Source organism: Schistocerca serialis, chromosome 3 (genome assembly GCF_023864345.2).
Source record: "Schistocerca serialis cubense isolate TAMUIC-IGC-003099 chromosome 3, iqSchSeri2.2, whole genome shotgun sequence".
Classification (NCBI taxonomy): Eukaryota; Metazoa; Arthropoda; class Insecta; order Orthoptera; family Acrididae; genus Schistocerca; species Schistocerca serialis.
Window position 1 is genome coordinate 427,576,446 of NC_064640.1, and position 17,732 is coordinate 427,594,177.

Below are 17,732 nucleotides of genomic sequence, written 5' to 3' on the forward strand. Positions count from 1 at the left end.
GATCTGATGACAGAGTAGAGTGCTGATGCAGGCATACTATTCAGATCAGATTACTGAAAATGGGGTTCTGCAGCAGATGACCCCTATGTGTTCCCACATTAACAATGTAACATTGTCAGTTATAATTGCAGTAGGCACAGGATCTCTGAGATAGCACTGCGGATCATGCTATCATCCAGGTGAACAGCTGCTTGAAACATGCACTGCACCACAGATACTGCATTTTGGGAATAGTATTATGTTATCCATGTAGTATGACAGTAATCATAGGCACCTTGACAGCTATGGACTATGTTGTGACTTGGCAAGACAGCCAAGTCACAATGAGAGGAAGCCGAAAGGCACGCGTTAAGCTCACGCAGATTGGCGTGAGGTCTGGAACAGTTAAAGGAATTAATAGTAGCAAATAAAGTACGTAGTTGATGTAATACTTAACTTTAATCCACAATTGTAGAACATCTCTCTTGACGGTACATGTTATAACTACAATATAAAATAATATCAAATGCTATGGCGCCTTGCTAGGTCGTAGCAAATGACGTAGCTGAAGGCTATGCTAACTATCGTCTCGGCAAATGAGAGCGTAGTTGTAAGTGATCCATCTCTGGCTAAGTCGGCTGTACAACTGGGGCGAGTGCTAGTATGTTTCTCTAGACCTGCCATGTGGTGGCGCTCGGTCTGCTATCACTGACAGTGGCGACACGCGGGTCCGACATATACTAATGGACCGCGGCCGATTTAAAGGCTACCACCTAGCAAGTGTGGTGACACCACACCTACATGATCATTATTGCAGACTGCATGCACCCTCTCATGCTTAATGTCTTCCCTGTGCATGATGGTATCTTCCATCAAGATAACTATCAGTGCCACAAGGCCAGAATCACACTAAAGTGGTTTTAGAGGTATTACAGGAAGTTCACACTGATGTCCTCTAAATTCACCTTATCTGAAGCTGATGGAACTCATCTTGGGTCTCTACTTAGTGCCAGTTCCATGCCTATAATATGGGCTTGTCAAATCCATGCCACATAGAATCAAAGTGATATTGAATTCCAAAGATGGACCTACACTCTATTAAGCAGGTGGTTATGTTTTGGATAATTAGTGTGTATTATTATGTGGTAAGATGACTTGCAAAAATATAGAATTTTGTACAATGCAATATTAATTGCATAGTAAATCATCCTATGAGATTCCATCAGTGTATCTACACAGAATATTTCCTTATTTCCACACATTATTGGAGTTATCAATTAAAATTTTCAGAATTAGAATAGAAAAGTAATTTTAGATATAATAACTTTGTAGATAATTATGGTACAGTCTAGAACTTACATTATTCAGAATTACAATATGATCCGCTTTCTGGAGGTACTGCAGCTGATGTGTCACTAAAATCCTGGTTTTTTGTTCTAAATACCCACATATACATTCATTGAACAGATGTTTTCCAACATGCGTGTCAACTGCTGATAAAGGATCATCTAAAAGATAAATGTCAGCATTGCTGTATACAGCCCTGAAGAAAAGAGGAAGAAAAATAGAAAAAAGTTTCAATGAAAATATAAAATCCAAATTGAATGCAGCTGTGGTGAAACATTTCAAAATTCTTAAGTAAAATCAAACAGTGGAAAATCCAGTATGAAATAATGACAATATTATGAATAGCTTAGTTGCTACTCACCACAGAGCAGAGATGCTACATCACAAATAGGCACAACAAAAAGACTGTCAGCAAGTAAGCTTTTGGCCAAAAAGGCCTTCATCAGAATGAGACAACACACACACACACACACACACACACACACACATACACACACACAACTGACACGCACATGATCAGTCTTTGGCATTGACAGCCAGAGACTGTGGTCACGTTATGTGTGTGTGTGTGTGTGTGTGTGTGTGTGTGTGTGTGTGTGTGTGTGTGTGTGTGCCTGTATGTTGCCTAATTCTGATAAAGACCTTTTTGGCCAAAACCTTACTTGCTGACAGTCTTTTTGTCGTGCATATCTGAGACTCAGCATCTCCAGTACATGGTGAGTAGCAACTATCCTTTTCAAAATGAATTCTTAAGTAACATTTCTGTGAAAGCTTACTGATATTAATTAACATTTATTTTTTAGTATCTAACTGTGACCCTCAACAGAAACACCATAATAATATAACATTATTGTAACATAAAGTTCCATGTCCTATATGAAAATAGTCAGTGCTATGAAATGTGAACAATGTACTTGGTTAGTTTGAATCTGTTTCTTTCTGCATCATGGTTAGTCTGTTATGTACAATTTCATTGAAAAAACAAAAACTTTTAATGGAAACACAAGTCACTGATTAATTTAATTCCCTTGATTTCTGAATTTGAACTAGAAATTTCTTTATCCATAAGTAAAATCCCCAACATCCTTTATTTGTGTTAGTACTTCAGCAAAATAGTAGATTAGTATTTTTTTAATTACAAGAGGAATTTATTACCTTGCCAGATTAATTCGTGCTCGCTGTCCTCCACTAAGATTAATGCCTCTTCCTCCTACTATGGTTTCATCTCCTTTTGGCAGTAGCTGGAAATCCCTTTCTAAGAAACACACTCTGACTATTTCTTTGTATTTATGGCTGTCAAACGGTTGTCCAAATAGAATATTTTGCTTTACAGTTCCTGTGAAAACCCATGGCTCTTGATTTACATAAGCTACTGTACCTCTACGAGCAACTGATCCATTTTTCAACCGTAACTCTCCAAGAATTGAGTAAAGAAGAGAACTCTGCAACCAAGTAAAATACTTATCAGTTTGCCAATTAAAAATAAAATGTTTTGCCATTCTATTGTATTGTAAATGAACCTTCATTAACGCTAATAAATGTAGGGTGTTTCAAAAAAATTCATTCTCATTCACAAGATTATATCTTATAGGTGAATAAAGATAAAAGCTTTAGTTTTATTTCCAAAAGGCCCAGTTAACTTTATAACAATATATCTTTTACATGCATGCAGATACATTGGAAGACTTTTTATAAATGCATTTATGATCAAAATTTTCATTTATCTTTCACAAATGTTCAATGTATCCCCCATAATTTGCATTTTTGGGAATCCTGCTTTCATTGCTGTTGCAATGTAACACAACAGTTCATCCACAGTTGTTGAAAGATAAGCCACATAGATGAAGTCCTTCACAAACCCCCACAAAGAAAAATAATTAACACACTGTGAGACCAAGTGACATTAAAATTGCTGTTACCATCAAGTGCTTTTAGCTGTGGTATGTGAAATGCAGTACTCTTGACTACAATCACACAACACAGTTCCAAATGAATTAAACCTGTTGAAATGGAGAATGCAAAATGTCTTTTGTTGTTGCATCATCACCATATCAAATCATATGAGTGAGCAGATAAGCTAGCAGCACCAGGGAGACCCCTACCAGCAATCATATGAACCTGCAACTTACAGTTGGCAGAAATGTAAACTTTTTGTTTTGATGTGTGAGTTAAAATTCACTCCAAGTCTCTGTCTTCATTCATTTGGTTCTTTATTTATTTTTGTTATTCTTTATGTAGAACACATATTCTTGTGAAACTAGATGAATTTTTTTTAAAGACGCTGTGTTTAAGCCAGAAATTATATTTTAAAGAAGGCCCGTTCTGGGTCATCTGTAATATTAAAGATGCCAATAACTTTCTAGAATATGGTAACTACTATAATGAAGAAATGGGAATACCAGTAATCATTAGATGGTTAAAAAGGATTGGAAGATAATCAGTTGCAGAAAAAAAACTACAGTACAACTACTGTTTAAATAAACACTAGTAAAGAAATATGTGATACTCATTTGTAATACAAAAGAATAAAACAAAGCCTGCAGTAACATAATGAAATATTTAAGGTTATTAAAATTATTGGCATGAGACATTAAACAGAGAGAAGTGGGGGAAAAATTAGAGGGACAAACAAGAAATCAGTTCAGAGAATAGGTCACATTAGTGGAGAAGTGTTTCAGCTTTGAAGCATTTTTCACAGCTTGAGATGAGTGTTGAGTAGAAATGTCAGGATAAGGAGAAAGAGTGAGTGACTGGAGAATAGGAACAAAAAGATGAAATGGATTAAACAACTAACTAATCACAGTGTTTTACCTCCTCAAATGGAATGAAGCCACTTTGAGATATGATCGTATGAGGCATTTCTGTATTAAACTTTATGATATCATGCAATATGAGTAACATTTTCTGTGCAGCGCTTGTTGCATGTCAAACTTTGTATACCTCATTTTACAGACTGTATTTGGTCACGGATTCCAGTGGTTAGTTACAATGGAGTTTCTATTGATCCTGCAGACAATTTTGCAATGGGTATGATCAGCTTTTCACAGTTGTGTGCAATAGTAGTTGTTTTCTGTGGCTAATTAGAGAGGAAAATGTAACTGCATAGCTCTCGCAGCCAGAGTCAGTTGACATAAAACTTTTCTGAGCATTGTACCATGTCATAATGTAAAAACACTGTGCTGGAGAAACCAACATTTTGGCCATGATTACAGTGGCCAAAAGTTTGTTTCTCCAGCATATTTTTTTACATTATGACATGTTATGATACTCAGAAAACTCTTATATCTAGTGAGGAAAATTTTAACATATAGCACAGTGTTGAATATTACAGCATCTTAAAAACTAAATAATTAGTCATAGAAAAAAACGGAGGTTATACAGCTCAAGTACAGCTGCAGATAAGGTCTAAAGGATTATTTTCTCATCTATAATAAGGATTTGTAATAGAAAATTATGCATGTATTAAGTTCCTTGTGGAAAATATATAACTGAATTCTCACTATGGGTCTATGAAATGATCATTTACATAATCTCTAATGCAATCTTTTCACAGTTTTAAGTTGCAAAGAAATTGCAAGTTAATTTACTTAGTAGTGAACCTCTGTTTTGACAATCACGAAATCAGCTGACAGATCTGAGTTTACTGACCTTCCCACTTCCCACAGGTCCAATTACAGCACATAAACTGCCAGGAAGTACATGCATGGACAAATCATTTAGAGTTTCTTGTGGTGCACTCCAGCAGGCTGTTGCACGGTCCATTCTAATTTCTCCTTTACCGACGCCTTCTTCATCTACAGACAATTCCTCTCGTTTATCAAGAAATTCCTGAAACAAATGGAAAGATAGGGAAATATACTTCTATACTGCATAACCAAGAAATATATATTTTATTTTATTATTTTTTCGTTATTTTGTCGTTAAATTTATTCTTATCAAAGGGGAGTTATTTGTTTGTCCAAATTATTAAGTCACAAAATTTAGCTCTGTATCATTTTGGACACATAGACCATAGACGTTGTTTAAGCCTCCTTGGTACTCTTTCTCACTTGTATGGCTCATTTAACACAAATCTGTACACATGAAATAAAATTTTCATCTAGAGAGAGTATTACAGCATAAAAACTAATATTAAAGATCAACTTTTATGTGTGAAATGTTTAAGGAGGGTCATATTTTCAGCAAATGCCTTTTCTTAGCTGTAAAATGTGAAACAAAATGGGGTGACAGCACTACAAGAACTTATGCAGAAAAGGAAAGGCACAAATGTAATTATCTCAACAAGTTTTTGAGATGCTTAACCAAAAGCATCAGTTTTATTTCTTTGAAAGAGTATACAGTCATTGTTTCATTTGATAACATTATTACAAGAGGAAAAAATGACTACTAGTATTTTTGAAATGACATTGCATATCACCATAAGGTGATGTTTCAGTTATTCTTTAATGTGTGCCTAGGTTTGGTCAAAGACTATTATCAAGGACTTGCTGTACAAATGCCCTGAATACAGGGAAAGAAAATGCACTATGAATTAAAATATTGCAGACAGGGGTAGTTGTTACACAGAGGATTTTGTTTGACCCTAATTTTGAATTAACCCACATTCTTTCCAACAAATGGTAGTATTCTAGTACTATAGGGTGTCAAACAAAGGAATCCCTGATTCCAAAATTAAATATCTCAGAAAATAAGATTGATAGCTGAGTGTAACAAATCTCATGTTTGTTGTAAAAGCTGCTAACAGATGGCACCGTAATTGCCTATAAAAAGTGTGCCACAGCTCAGAATGATCAGTTCTACCACTGACACATGAAAGAAGGTTAGTCTACTGAAGGAAGAGTTTGAAATCATGTATTCCATTGAACAACATATTTTTCAGGTACTGGAATACCACAGGTCAGAATACAGTCCTATGGCAAAAAGACGGAGTTTTCGAAGATGATTTGGTGATCAAAAAGGACTTGGTGTGAAAACCATTCACAAGATCTTCACAAAATTCCACCAGACAGGCAGTGTTGCTGATGACCTAGTGGAGAATATTAGCCCCAGACAAACTGTAGTTACTCCTGAAAATTACACCATGTTTTCTGGAAATAGTCAGCAAAATCTGAGGAAATCTGTTCAAAGAATTGTAGCAGAGATTTGTATGAAGTGTTCCAGCACACAGAAAATACTGAGACAGATCCTACACATTTCCATTTACAATCTAAAGTGATCCAGCCATACCTGTATGAGCTGTTTGACAGAAGGTGAGCCAGATTCCCACAAGGACTGATAGTGAAGGATTTGATGTTGGCTGCATATGGTTCATAGAAGAAGCACACTTCCACCTCACTGGAGTCAGGAATAAACAAAACTGGTGATTTTGGGGTTCCAAAAATCCCTGTTCATGTGATGCAGAACCACTGTATTCTCGCAAAGTGACTGTTTTGACTGCATATGCTGCAGAAGTATTATTAGCCCTTTTTTCATGTGAGAAATGGTCACTAGTGAATGTTAAGCCACACACTGGAGGTCTAACCAGGCAATGAGTGGTACAGGTAAACTGGGGTCAGACCACATCACAGTGAACAGGTGTTTCACTTTTGTGATGAATATTTCAGGAATAGAATCATTGCATTGGATTATTGCAAATTTACTCATTCAGAGATGGACTGGCCTCCATATTCAACTAATCTGACTCTTTGTGAGTACTTTTTGTGGAGCACATTTAAGGATGCTGCCCACCTGAATCATCCAACCATGCTGGATGAGCTTGAATTGGCAATCTGTGTGGCATCTGTATCCATTTCCATTGAGACACTACAGGATGTAATGATAAATTTCATTCTTTGTTTGTGCCACTTCCATGCTGTAAGTGGTGGACATTTTGAAAATACCATTCTGGTATTGCAGAGGACTGGTGTAATTATGTGTGCTGATTCTGTATGACCTGCACAGTGCACAGTGCCATCTGCTATCACCTTTTCAAACTATTTCAAAACTTCTGTGTAACTTCTCTATAGAACTCTTACAGCTTTCATAATGAACATATCTCTTGTTGCACTCATCTTAGTTTAGGAGATATTTAATTTTGAAATCAGGGGCTACTTCGCTGGACACCTTGTACTTGTCATTCATTGGTCTCCTCACTGATCATTGCAACATTCAGTCACTATCAGAGACATGTAGATGCTTCTTTCAACAGCATCATAGCCTTTATCTATACCAGAGCAAATTCTGTGTAATGTGAAAGACTAAATTTCAGGTAAGTGATAAAATGTTTAAAAATACCTTACGAATTAATATTTTTGCCTTTGTGTACATGGACAGAAAACCATATGTTATATAGGACAAACAGTTCCAGTTCTATGGCAATAAATTTTTGTAATGTAAAAGCCTTTGCAGTGTTTGTTCAGTCCCGCATTACATATTTTTTGTTAAGGTAATATAAGAAATCACAAGTAAATGTATGGGCTAAAATTGGAAAGGGAAACCAAGGCATGAATACAGGAAGCAGGTTCAAGTGGATGTATGTTTCAATAACTATGTAGGGATAAAGAGACTTGCACAAAAGTAGACTAGCATGAAGAGCATCAGCAAACTAGTCATGTGACTGAAGACCATAAAACAATATCCATACATCCATTCTGGTGCCTGACATCCAGTCAATGCCTGGGTGGGACTGGCATCATACTCAATTTTGCGGAAAACCAGACATGTGTATAGGCTATTATTATGATGTTGTCATCACTCCTAAAGGTAATTTAAAGCTACTGACACCTTTCACCAGAGAGGAATCCATGTGTCCCTTCTGCCTGCATTAATGTATATTGCATAGTCAAATATGAGAGTTTTTGAAAGTGTTTACACATTGTGTAACTGAAATGTAATCTCGGAATGAGTCTGGTATTTATATATATAAGTTTATGTGGAAAATCACTATAAAGCCACATCCAGGCTGGCCATCACAATGGTGTCCATCATTAATCCATGAACTGGATTTTATCTGGGGCCATGGCATCTTTGCATGGGCACTTTAACACACTCAGCTTTCTGAGCATGTACTGTAACAAGAACAGTAAGGAGAATATTGTGAACTCTGCAGTCAAATGCTCTGGACAAGTCACAGCAATTACCAGTTGACAGTATTTCGCCAATTAAATTCTGAATAATTTTCTTTTTTAATTGTAAAATGACTTGTTTTCTGGAGACACGCTTCTGAAATTCATTTAGAGACTAGCTAAATATCCTTTTATGAGAGACGTGTATTATGGTTCTTCGGTATACAATATATTCCAGTAATTTTGAGAGGGAGCTTAACAGCAAATTTAATCAGTAATTATCAATACCTGTCTTACTGCCTTTTTCATAAAGTAGATTGAAAGTACCATACTTCAGTGTGTCTGGAAGTATGATAGTGATTTTCGTTGCATATGAAACTGAATACATGTGAAACAGTATTTCAGCTATTTAATTGAGATATTATCAACTCCACAAGAGTTTTTGCTTTAAAGAGAGTTAATAATATACTTAATTTCTATGAAAGAGTGTGGGATAATTATGATTTGCCTATATTTATGTGGGCATATATTCCATTGCTTTAAAAATTGAGCTGCCCTACAAATCTTCGAGGGTACTTCAAGGAAGTGATCAATAAATACAAAGGCTAACTAACTACTAAATTTTAATAACAGAGCCTCTACATTCCTTAAGGTATTTTACATTTTCTCCTTTATGTGTAACCATGTAAGTTCAATCTTATTATCTGAGTCACTAGTTCCAGAGGTTATACAGAGGTTTTTGAATTATTTTCTAATCAATATCCCTAAGACAGTACAATATTTATTTATTTATTTATATCCCATAAATTCAATACTGCGAGGCATTCACGTGGATGTAGGATGTGTCAGAATTATAACAGCTAATAGAAAAAGAATACATAAAAGTACCTCTTGCAAGAGGATATCTGGTATAAGACAACATACACATTAATAGGTATAGAAAAAAATTACATTAAAAAATATGGTAGATCTTAATAGCTAAATGAAAGACGAAGTAATGTTAACAGTGATTTTGAGTATCATAATGCACAATAGTACATCAAATTAGTAAATGAGAAAATGAATTACTGTTAACTCTACTGAAATATTCTTCTACCGAATAGAAGGAATTATCTGATAAATACTGTTTGAGCTGTTGTTTAAATTTGGGAAGCTCATGGATAAGTAATTTTAGTGATGGTGGAAGAGCATTGAACACCTTGCAGCTCATGTAATGGACTCATTTTTATACAATAGTAAGGTTTTTTGATTCATAATGGAGGTCCATCTTCCTCCTGGTATTGTGGGTATGATATGAATCATTGGTTTTGTACAATTGTCCATTTTTACCAATGAAACATAAGAGGGAGTAGATGTATTGGCATATAGTTGTCAGTATCCCTAATTTTCTGAAAAGGTTCCTACAAGAATGTCTAGGCTGGACTCCGCTCATTATCCTAATAACTCTGTTTTGGGCAATGAATATGTTTTTGGATAGTGACTGATTACCCCAGAAAACTATGCCATACAGCAATAATGCATGGAAATAACTAAAATAAGCAGTTTTTGTGGTGTCTCGGTCACATACAGTGGAAATAATATGAACAATGAATGTTGCTGAGCTCAGTTTTTTGTGGAGGTGCAAAATATGTTCATACCATTTTAGACTGTTGCCAATGTGTAAACCCAGAAACTTGGTTGACTCAACTTGTAGTAACTCACTGCCATTCAATGTAATACTTAATTGATCCTCAACTTTTTTCCTTACTTGGAAATGCACAAACTGGGTCTTATTAACATTTAGTGATAACCCATTATTTACAAACCAATTACATACTTCACTAAAGACAATATTGGCCGATTCCTCAAGATTGAGGTTGGGAGTTTTGTTGGTGAGGATAGAGGTGTCATCAGCAAAAAGAGTAAAGTGAGTTTTAAAGCTAGTACACAAGGGAAGGTCATTGATAAAGATGAGGAAGAGAAGGGGGCCAAGTATAGAGCCCTGAGGAACACCACAGCCAATAGAGCCCCAGCTACATGACACAGAGTACCCCTCAGAGTCGTTCAACATAACCTTCTGCTTTCTTCCAGCTAGGTAGGATTTAATCCATGAGCCAACTGAGCCACTTAAACCATAATATTCAACATTTGCTAAGGGGATTTCATGATTAACACTGTCAAAGGCCTTAGAAAGGTCACAGAAGATACCAACAGGAGATAATTTATTATTGAAAGACTCTAAGATTTGATGGGTGAAAGAAAAAATAGCTTGTTCTGTTGATACACCCTGTTGATATCCGAACTGGCTACTGTTTAATATCTTATAATGTATGAGGTGTTCAATAAGTATTTTCTGAACCAATTTCTCAAGAATTTTAGAAAAGATTGTTAAAAAGGAGATAGACCGATAGTTGGTAACATCAGCTTTATCTCCTTTTTTAAAGAGAGGCTTGACAATAGCATACTTTAGTCTCTCAGGAACAATCCTGTGCTGGATGGGTTCATTGAACATGTGGCACAATATTTTGCTTATCGGCTTATAGCACTCCTTCAGTAATCTTGAAGAGATACCGTCTATGCCAACAGTTCTTGCTCTTCATCTCTCTAATTATATTCTTAATTTCATGTACTGTGACAGGAGACACTTTAATTTGCTTGGTTTTTTTATTAATAGCTTTTTGAAGGGATAACATGGCTTCATTAACAGAACATGTTTTTCCAGTTTGTACTGCTGATGCCAGAAAGTGGTTGCTAAAAATGTCAGTGATTATTTCAACATTGTCATGAATGGTATCATTTGTTTTAATTTCTATTGTGTTTTGTGCAGCAGGGATTTTACCTGTTTCCCTTTTTATTATACCCCATATGGTTTTAATTTTGTTATCAGAGACATCAATTTCTGATTTTATAGAAATACTCTTTGCCCTTCTTAGAACTTTTTTAAGGATAGAGAAGTATAGTTTGTAATGCTTTTCCTTTTCTACATTATAACTGGATTTGAGTGAGGCATACAGATTCCTTTTCCTTCTGCAAGACATTTTAATGCGTAGAGTTAGCCAGTTTTTATTAGAGTAGGTCTCGCATTTGGATTTGACCATTATTTTAGGAAAGGCCGCTTCGAATAGGCAGATAAATTCATTTAGAAAAGCATTGTACTTGTCATTAACATTGTCAAAGAGCTCAATTTAGTCCCAGTCTACTTCTTGTAGGGAATTACAGAAGCTATTGATAGACTGTGTGTTTATTACTCTGAAAGTTTTACTGCAGGAATTGTTCTTACAAAGAGGGCTAATATTATCAATTGAAAGTAGTTGACCATCATGGTCTGAGAGCCCATTCAATATACATTTTACAGTTATGTTTAGAAATCTACTGCTGTCTAAGAAGATGATGTCAATTTGACTTGTAGAATTAGCTGTGACTCTAGTGGAAAAATCTACCAGTGCTGTTAAGTTAAAAGAGTTCATTAAATGCCATAAATCATTTCTTCCCATGTTATCTGTAAGAAAATCAACATTAAAAATCACCTACAATTATAATATCTTTTGTTTTTGCAAAGAGATGAGTTAACAGAGATTCTAACTGTTTCAGAAAAATATAGATTTTGCCTGTAGGAGCCCTATAAAATGAAAGGACAGTAAGTTCAGAAACATCAGTACGGATTACAACTACACAAACCTCACAATGTTGATCAATACAGTATTCACTCAAGTCTAAAAATCTATAAGCTATGTTGTTCTTAAAATAAATCACCACTCCACCCTTATCTAAAGAATGTCTACAGTAAAGAGTTGCTAATTTATAGTTATTCAGTTGCAGTGTGTCACAACCAAGTTTCATGAAGTGTTCACTAAAGCAGATTACATCAGCATTATTAATAAAGTTTATCTAAAATGTTAATGGATAGCTCATCTACTTTACTTAATAAGCCTTGAATGTTCTGATGGTAAACAGCAAATTTATTAGCACTGGCTGGAGATTTGAGGTGGTTGATTGGGTTAGTCTCTCTTAAAGTATTGACATTAGGCTTACTTGGAGGTATAGTTATGACACAATTTTCCTCTCCTTGTGATGATACCATAAAAAATTCTCACTACAAACTGCGGCTTTTTTGGACCTCTGGATCCTCCTCCTTGCAGGTGGCACTTCTCCTTGGGTTGGTGAAGAATCCTTATCTGTTATCTGCTCTGATGGTTCTGCAACAGCTGCAAATGATACTCTGGGTGCTGATGATGCTTAATCTTTTGGCTCTGGAACTATGCTTGATGCCAGTATATCTTCTTGCAGTGATACTAGGAATGTCTCTTCTGCTTGTGGGAGTGATGATATCCCCTGATCTTCTTCTGAAATTGTTGGTAGGTCTATTCTGGATTCTGAAGTGATTTCTTGAATGACCATTGGAGCAACATTATTTGTTGATGCTAGTACTACTGTTGCAACCACTTATGATGAGGGTGATTTTCCTTCAGTTGATTCAGGTTTTGCTGCCCTTGGTAAAGTCTCTGATGTGTCAGCAATTAATCCTGGTAATGCTGCCAAAGGGGTTGGCTCTCTTGAATTCGCTGATGATGGTGAATTTGCTAATGCTATTAATAGTGAGTCCACTGTTGGGAGTTGAGTTGTTACAGTAATTTTGGAAAGTTGAGCTGCTGCATATGGTGGTGTTTGCTGAGGTACTGAAGGTTGAACTGTTCTACGCGAGTAATTTACTTTTTTGCTACTTACAGGCAGCATTTCCACAATTTTTCTGCAGAGAAGTTTCTTGCCTTTTCTGTTAAGTTGCAACCTATGTCTCGTGAAGCTGTCTCTAAGTAGGACGTCAACAGACAGAAACTGAGTATTTAGATACAGTTTACATATATTTTCAAACTGTTCATTAGCCTTGGTTATTTCTTTGTTTATGCACGATTCAAATGTAAGGTCATGCCTATGTAGAATTCCCATGACTATCATTGCTGTACTATTATTAGAATCAAGTATCCTCTTCAAGTTTTGGACAGCACTTGACAATTCATTTTTATAAACGTCGTTGGCTCTCCCCACTATTACTGCATATTCATTTATATTTGTATTTTCCGATTTCATTCAAGAGTGCTCCTGGTTTCACATAACTGCAAACTTTAACATCATGATCTTCATGTAAGATTTTTGCTAATCCATGACTGTGACTATACGAGTGGATGTTTACCTTAAGAGATTTCTTCCCTGACACACTTTTATTTGACAATACAGTAGCAAATGAGTATTCACTATTTCTATTCTCTTCAAGAACACTGAAACAATTATTTAATGGCACTTGGACGACAGATTCATTTGGTTTTCGACGAGTGAACTTTTTAGGCCTATTAAACTCAGCACAACTTTTGTTTGGTGATGTATTAAGACTGTTCAGTGACTGAAGATATATCAAGTCCTGTTTTAGCTTTACTATGTCGTCACACAGGGTGTCAATGAGTTTTTCTTTTGTTGCTAATTCACACAGAATATCATGCAAATTTTGGTGCAAAGGTCTGTGTTTACCGGGCTGATCACTAATACTTGTATATACATGAGAGTTTATATGTTCATTTTTCCCAGTGTTTTTAATTAAGATGTGGCACGGCATGCACAAATTATCACACACTGCATTCTTGTTATTGTTATTTGAAATCAGTCACACTTCTGTGTCTGTCCTGACCATTTTATATAATTTCCTTTTCCTTGCATATGAAGTTTTGATGATAAGCAGCTGCCAAAGAATGACAAAAAACTGAGAACTGAGATCTGTCATACTATACATCTCTATCTCTAATCAGCATCCTTTAATGTTGCCTCAAAACATTTTGTTGTCTGTCATTTAATTTCTCTGTTTTCCATGATACCACTTTGTTGCAACCAACCACTTTGTTGCTAGTGTGTCATAGTCAGAGAAGTCATTCACTACTGGGTAAACATTCATATCACTGATTTAGTGGTTAACTACAACTGTACTATCTATTAGTGTACTACTTTCCTGTATAATTATGGTGTGACTATTGATAGCAGAACCCACGTTATAATCATTTCTTTTATCTGAGTCTTTCAGAAAATTAATATTAAAATCTCACAGACTATCATTTGGTTTCATTTTTCTGTTAGGTGGCATAATAATGACTTTCCAGTAGCAGAATTTCACATGCACAGACTTTTAATTGTCAATCTAAGAAGACCGGTTGGTTGATTTGGGGGAGAGGACCAAACAGAGAGGTCATCGGTCCCATCAGATTAGAGAAGGATGGGGAAGGATGTTGGCCATACCCTTTCAAAGGAACCATCCTGGAATTGAAGAGATTTAGGGAAATCATGGAAAAACTAAATCAGGATGGTCGGATGCAGGTTTGAACCATCATCCTCCCAAATGCAAGTCGAGTGTGCTAACCACTGCATGACCTTGCTTGGTAATCTAAGAAGAACTTTTGTTCAATGTAATTGCTTAAGAAGATCTAGAATGGGTATCTTCCACTCAAAATTAAGATGATTTAGCAATGGTTTAAACTTTGGTATGTGCCAAATATGGCTAGAAGTGTGATTGGGTCACTAGGATTATACTGTCAGCATAAAGTTTATGAGACTAATTTAGAGCATCACATACCTGTACTCTTTTTATAGACACCTGACACTCTCCACAACTGTATATGCCCATTGGGAAGAAGTATGTGAGTGTCAGTGTAAGAATGTTGTAATACTGCGCCAGCACAAAAACCTGAAAAAGTACAAAAATAATCATAAATCACAGTAATTTTAATTCTTTTAGGCAACTGCAGCAACTGGTAACATCATCATACATCATTATGGGAGAGTCAGCTACGAGTGCCCAGTCAGGTAAGAGTGCAAGTTGCTATATTTTTAAGTTGGCTAACATGGTCAGGCACCCTATGCTACCTGCCAGTTACTCACCCTCTCCTGATGAGTATGGCAGCATATGATCTGCCTCTAGCCACATGTATGTGATTAGTAGGTAAGAAATGTGTTTTAGTAATTCATTATAATTTTTTCAGTCAGTTTATTAGCAATACAGAGTGTTGACATTGATTTAGTATAATTTACAATATTACCACAATGAAAAGCAGATATGTAGCTACTGACTAATGCAATACACTCCAAGGTAAGGCTTGAGAATGAAAGAGAGATCTGAGATTACATTTTTATGTCAATGGTGAGAAAGAGTGTGCACTCAGAGGTTGGCTAACATTTGGGGTACACTGTAGTGGTCACCCTATTTCTGTGCATATGCATTATTTGTTTTTATTGTGCTGATAGCACTTAGCTCATCCATACTTTAAATTGTTAGTATTACAGGTATAGCAATGGGTAATTACAACAGAAAAACTGATATGAAGCTAATTTTCCCTAAAGAAATACTAAATGACATAAGCATTATAACTGAAAATGATGAAAGAAAGAGGCAAGGTGCAAAACTCTTTGGCACTGGGACGTCTACTCTTCAAATTTGTCTTAGAAAGAATATACTTGCAATTGTAGGTTTAATCCACAAAAAAATTTTTAACCCTTGCTGTTGATATTGACATATTATATAATAAGAAGTGTCTTAAGCTTTTTCCCCCTCCCAGGGGAGTCCCCCTTCTATTTTTGAGAGGTTCAAGAACATTTTTATGATGAAATGGAAGAACAGCTGGAAAGTTTATGCAAAAATTTGGATGTATCATTTTATGGTTTGACAAGGAAGAAAATCACACAAATTACTTATTAGTTTGCTGAAGTTAATGGCTTATGTGACTGATTTAATAGTTTAAAGAATATAGTTAGAAAGACTGAGTCAAAGGTTTCTGAAAAGACATAGGATGTCTTTGTGACAGCCAGAAAATTGTAGCATGGGAAGGGCAATCAGTTTTAAGAAAATACAAGTTAAAAGATTATTTGAGAACTTTGAATCTATTTATGAAAAAAAGATATTCCATTTGGACATGGTCTTTAATTGTGACGAATGACATTTATCAATAGTGTCTAACAAAACATCCAAAATTATTTCACTAATGGGTAAAATAAGGGTCTGTAAGAAGTCTCAAGGAGAAAGAGGTCAAAATTTAAGTATTGTTGCTTGATTTAGTGCTTAAGGTATTTACACACTATCAGCCATAATACAGGAAAAGGGTGAAACAGGTGATTTACACTGAAGCAGCTGCTGAAACATTACCCCTTCTTTCTGGCAGTGGCTATATAACTGCTGAGACTTTGTTGACTGGCTGAAGCACTCTCCCCAAAACATAAAACCAACTGAAACAGAGTGAGTTTTGTTACTTCTAGATAATCACACTACTTATCTAAGTGTTTTGCCTGTGAACTTTTGTAGGCAAAGTTTTATAGCTATTGTTTCCTTGCTAACCCTTGCCAGTCATAAAACACAACCTCAGGACATGAGTTTGTTTAGGTCCTCAGGAGACTGCATCTCAGTGGAGGTGGAGATATTGGTGGTGACCAATACAGAATTTGCTGTGACACAACTGCCCATTACTTCTATATTTAGAGAAGCATACAACAGGATTTCAATGATTGACAAACACTTAAATGATTTCAGTCAACTGGAATATACCCACTCAATCCAGATGTGTTTACTGAGGTAGATTTTGCCCCTCCTTTAGTGACTGATAAACATACCCATGTTTCTGAAAGTATGCAAAATGACTATGGAGAGGAAGAAGGAGAAGACAATCCTGCTGTCATTACAGCTGATGACCTGGTTGGTGTCCCTCTATTCCTTGATGAAAACATACCTGAGATTTCTCATTACAGAGAGGATCCTGAAAGCTTACCAACTTAAAGAAAACAAGACAAGAAAGTAGAAATGCTTTCCAATGAAAGATTTAATGTATCCGTCACTCAAAGTGGTCCATCAGCTAGGTTAACTGGTGATGATATTGATGCTAACATGAAGCTTACGAGAAACAAGCTAAATTTGAAAATAACAGCCATAAAACATTACAAGGCATCCAAAACTAGAAAACGAAATCTGTTTGTTCAGTTGTTGCTACTAAGGAAGTGCAAAGTTGAAACAACACAATTCAATGTACCAAATTTTGAAATAGTATTAAGCTCACCATTAAAAATTGTATTTATAGAGAAAAACAAAAACAAAAAAGGAACAAGAACTTCAAGAAAAGGAAGAAATAGGAAAAGAAAGTGGTGATAAAAAGATTAAGGGAGACATCTGTGAAAGAAAGCTTGAAATAGAAAAAGACGAGAAGGGCTCAAAATCTATCAGATCAAAACAATACAACTGCAATGTGAAAAAGCAAAGAAAATGAGAAGAAGCAGCCTTTTGCACTGGTTGACCTCTGAAGAATACTGGGTGAAGTGTGTACAGTGCTGGCTCAAAGGTTCAAATGGTGCAAATGGCTCTGAGCACTA

The 17,732-nt window shown here is 35.7% G+C and overlaps 1 protein-coding gene across 2 annotated transcripts in view; it reads right to left on the reverse strand.

Annotated features, from left to right (window-relative positions):
- Window positions 1–17,732, reverse strand: part of LOC126470307 (ATP-binding cassette sub-family C member 4-like) — a 264,208-nt gene that overhangs the window by 89,039 nt on the left and 157,437 nt on the right. For both annotated transcript variants that reach the window (XM_050098079.1, XM_050098078.1), the window contains exons 8-11: window positions 14,959–15,069; window positions 4,975–5,154; window positions 2,482–2,768; window positions 1,339–1,522 (exon numbers count right to left, since the gene is read on the reverse strand). In XM_050098079.1, the coding sequence (XP_049954036.1) occupies window positions 1,339–1,522; window positions 2,482–2,768; window positions 4,975–5,154; window positions 14,959–15,069 (762 nt within the window). The remainder of the gene's footprint in view (window positions 1–1,338; window positions 1,523–2,481; window positions 2,769–4,974; window positions 5,155–14,958; window positions 15,070–17,732) is intronic.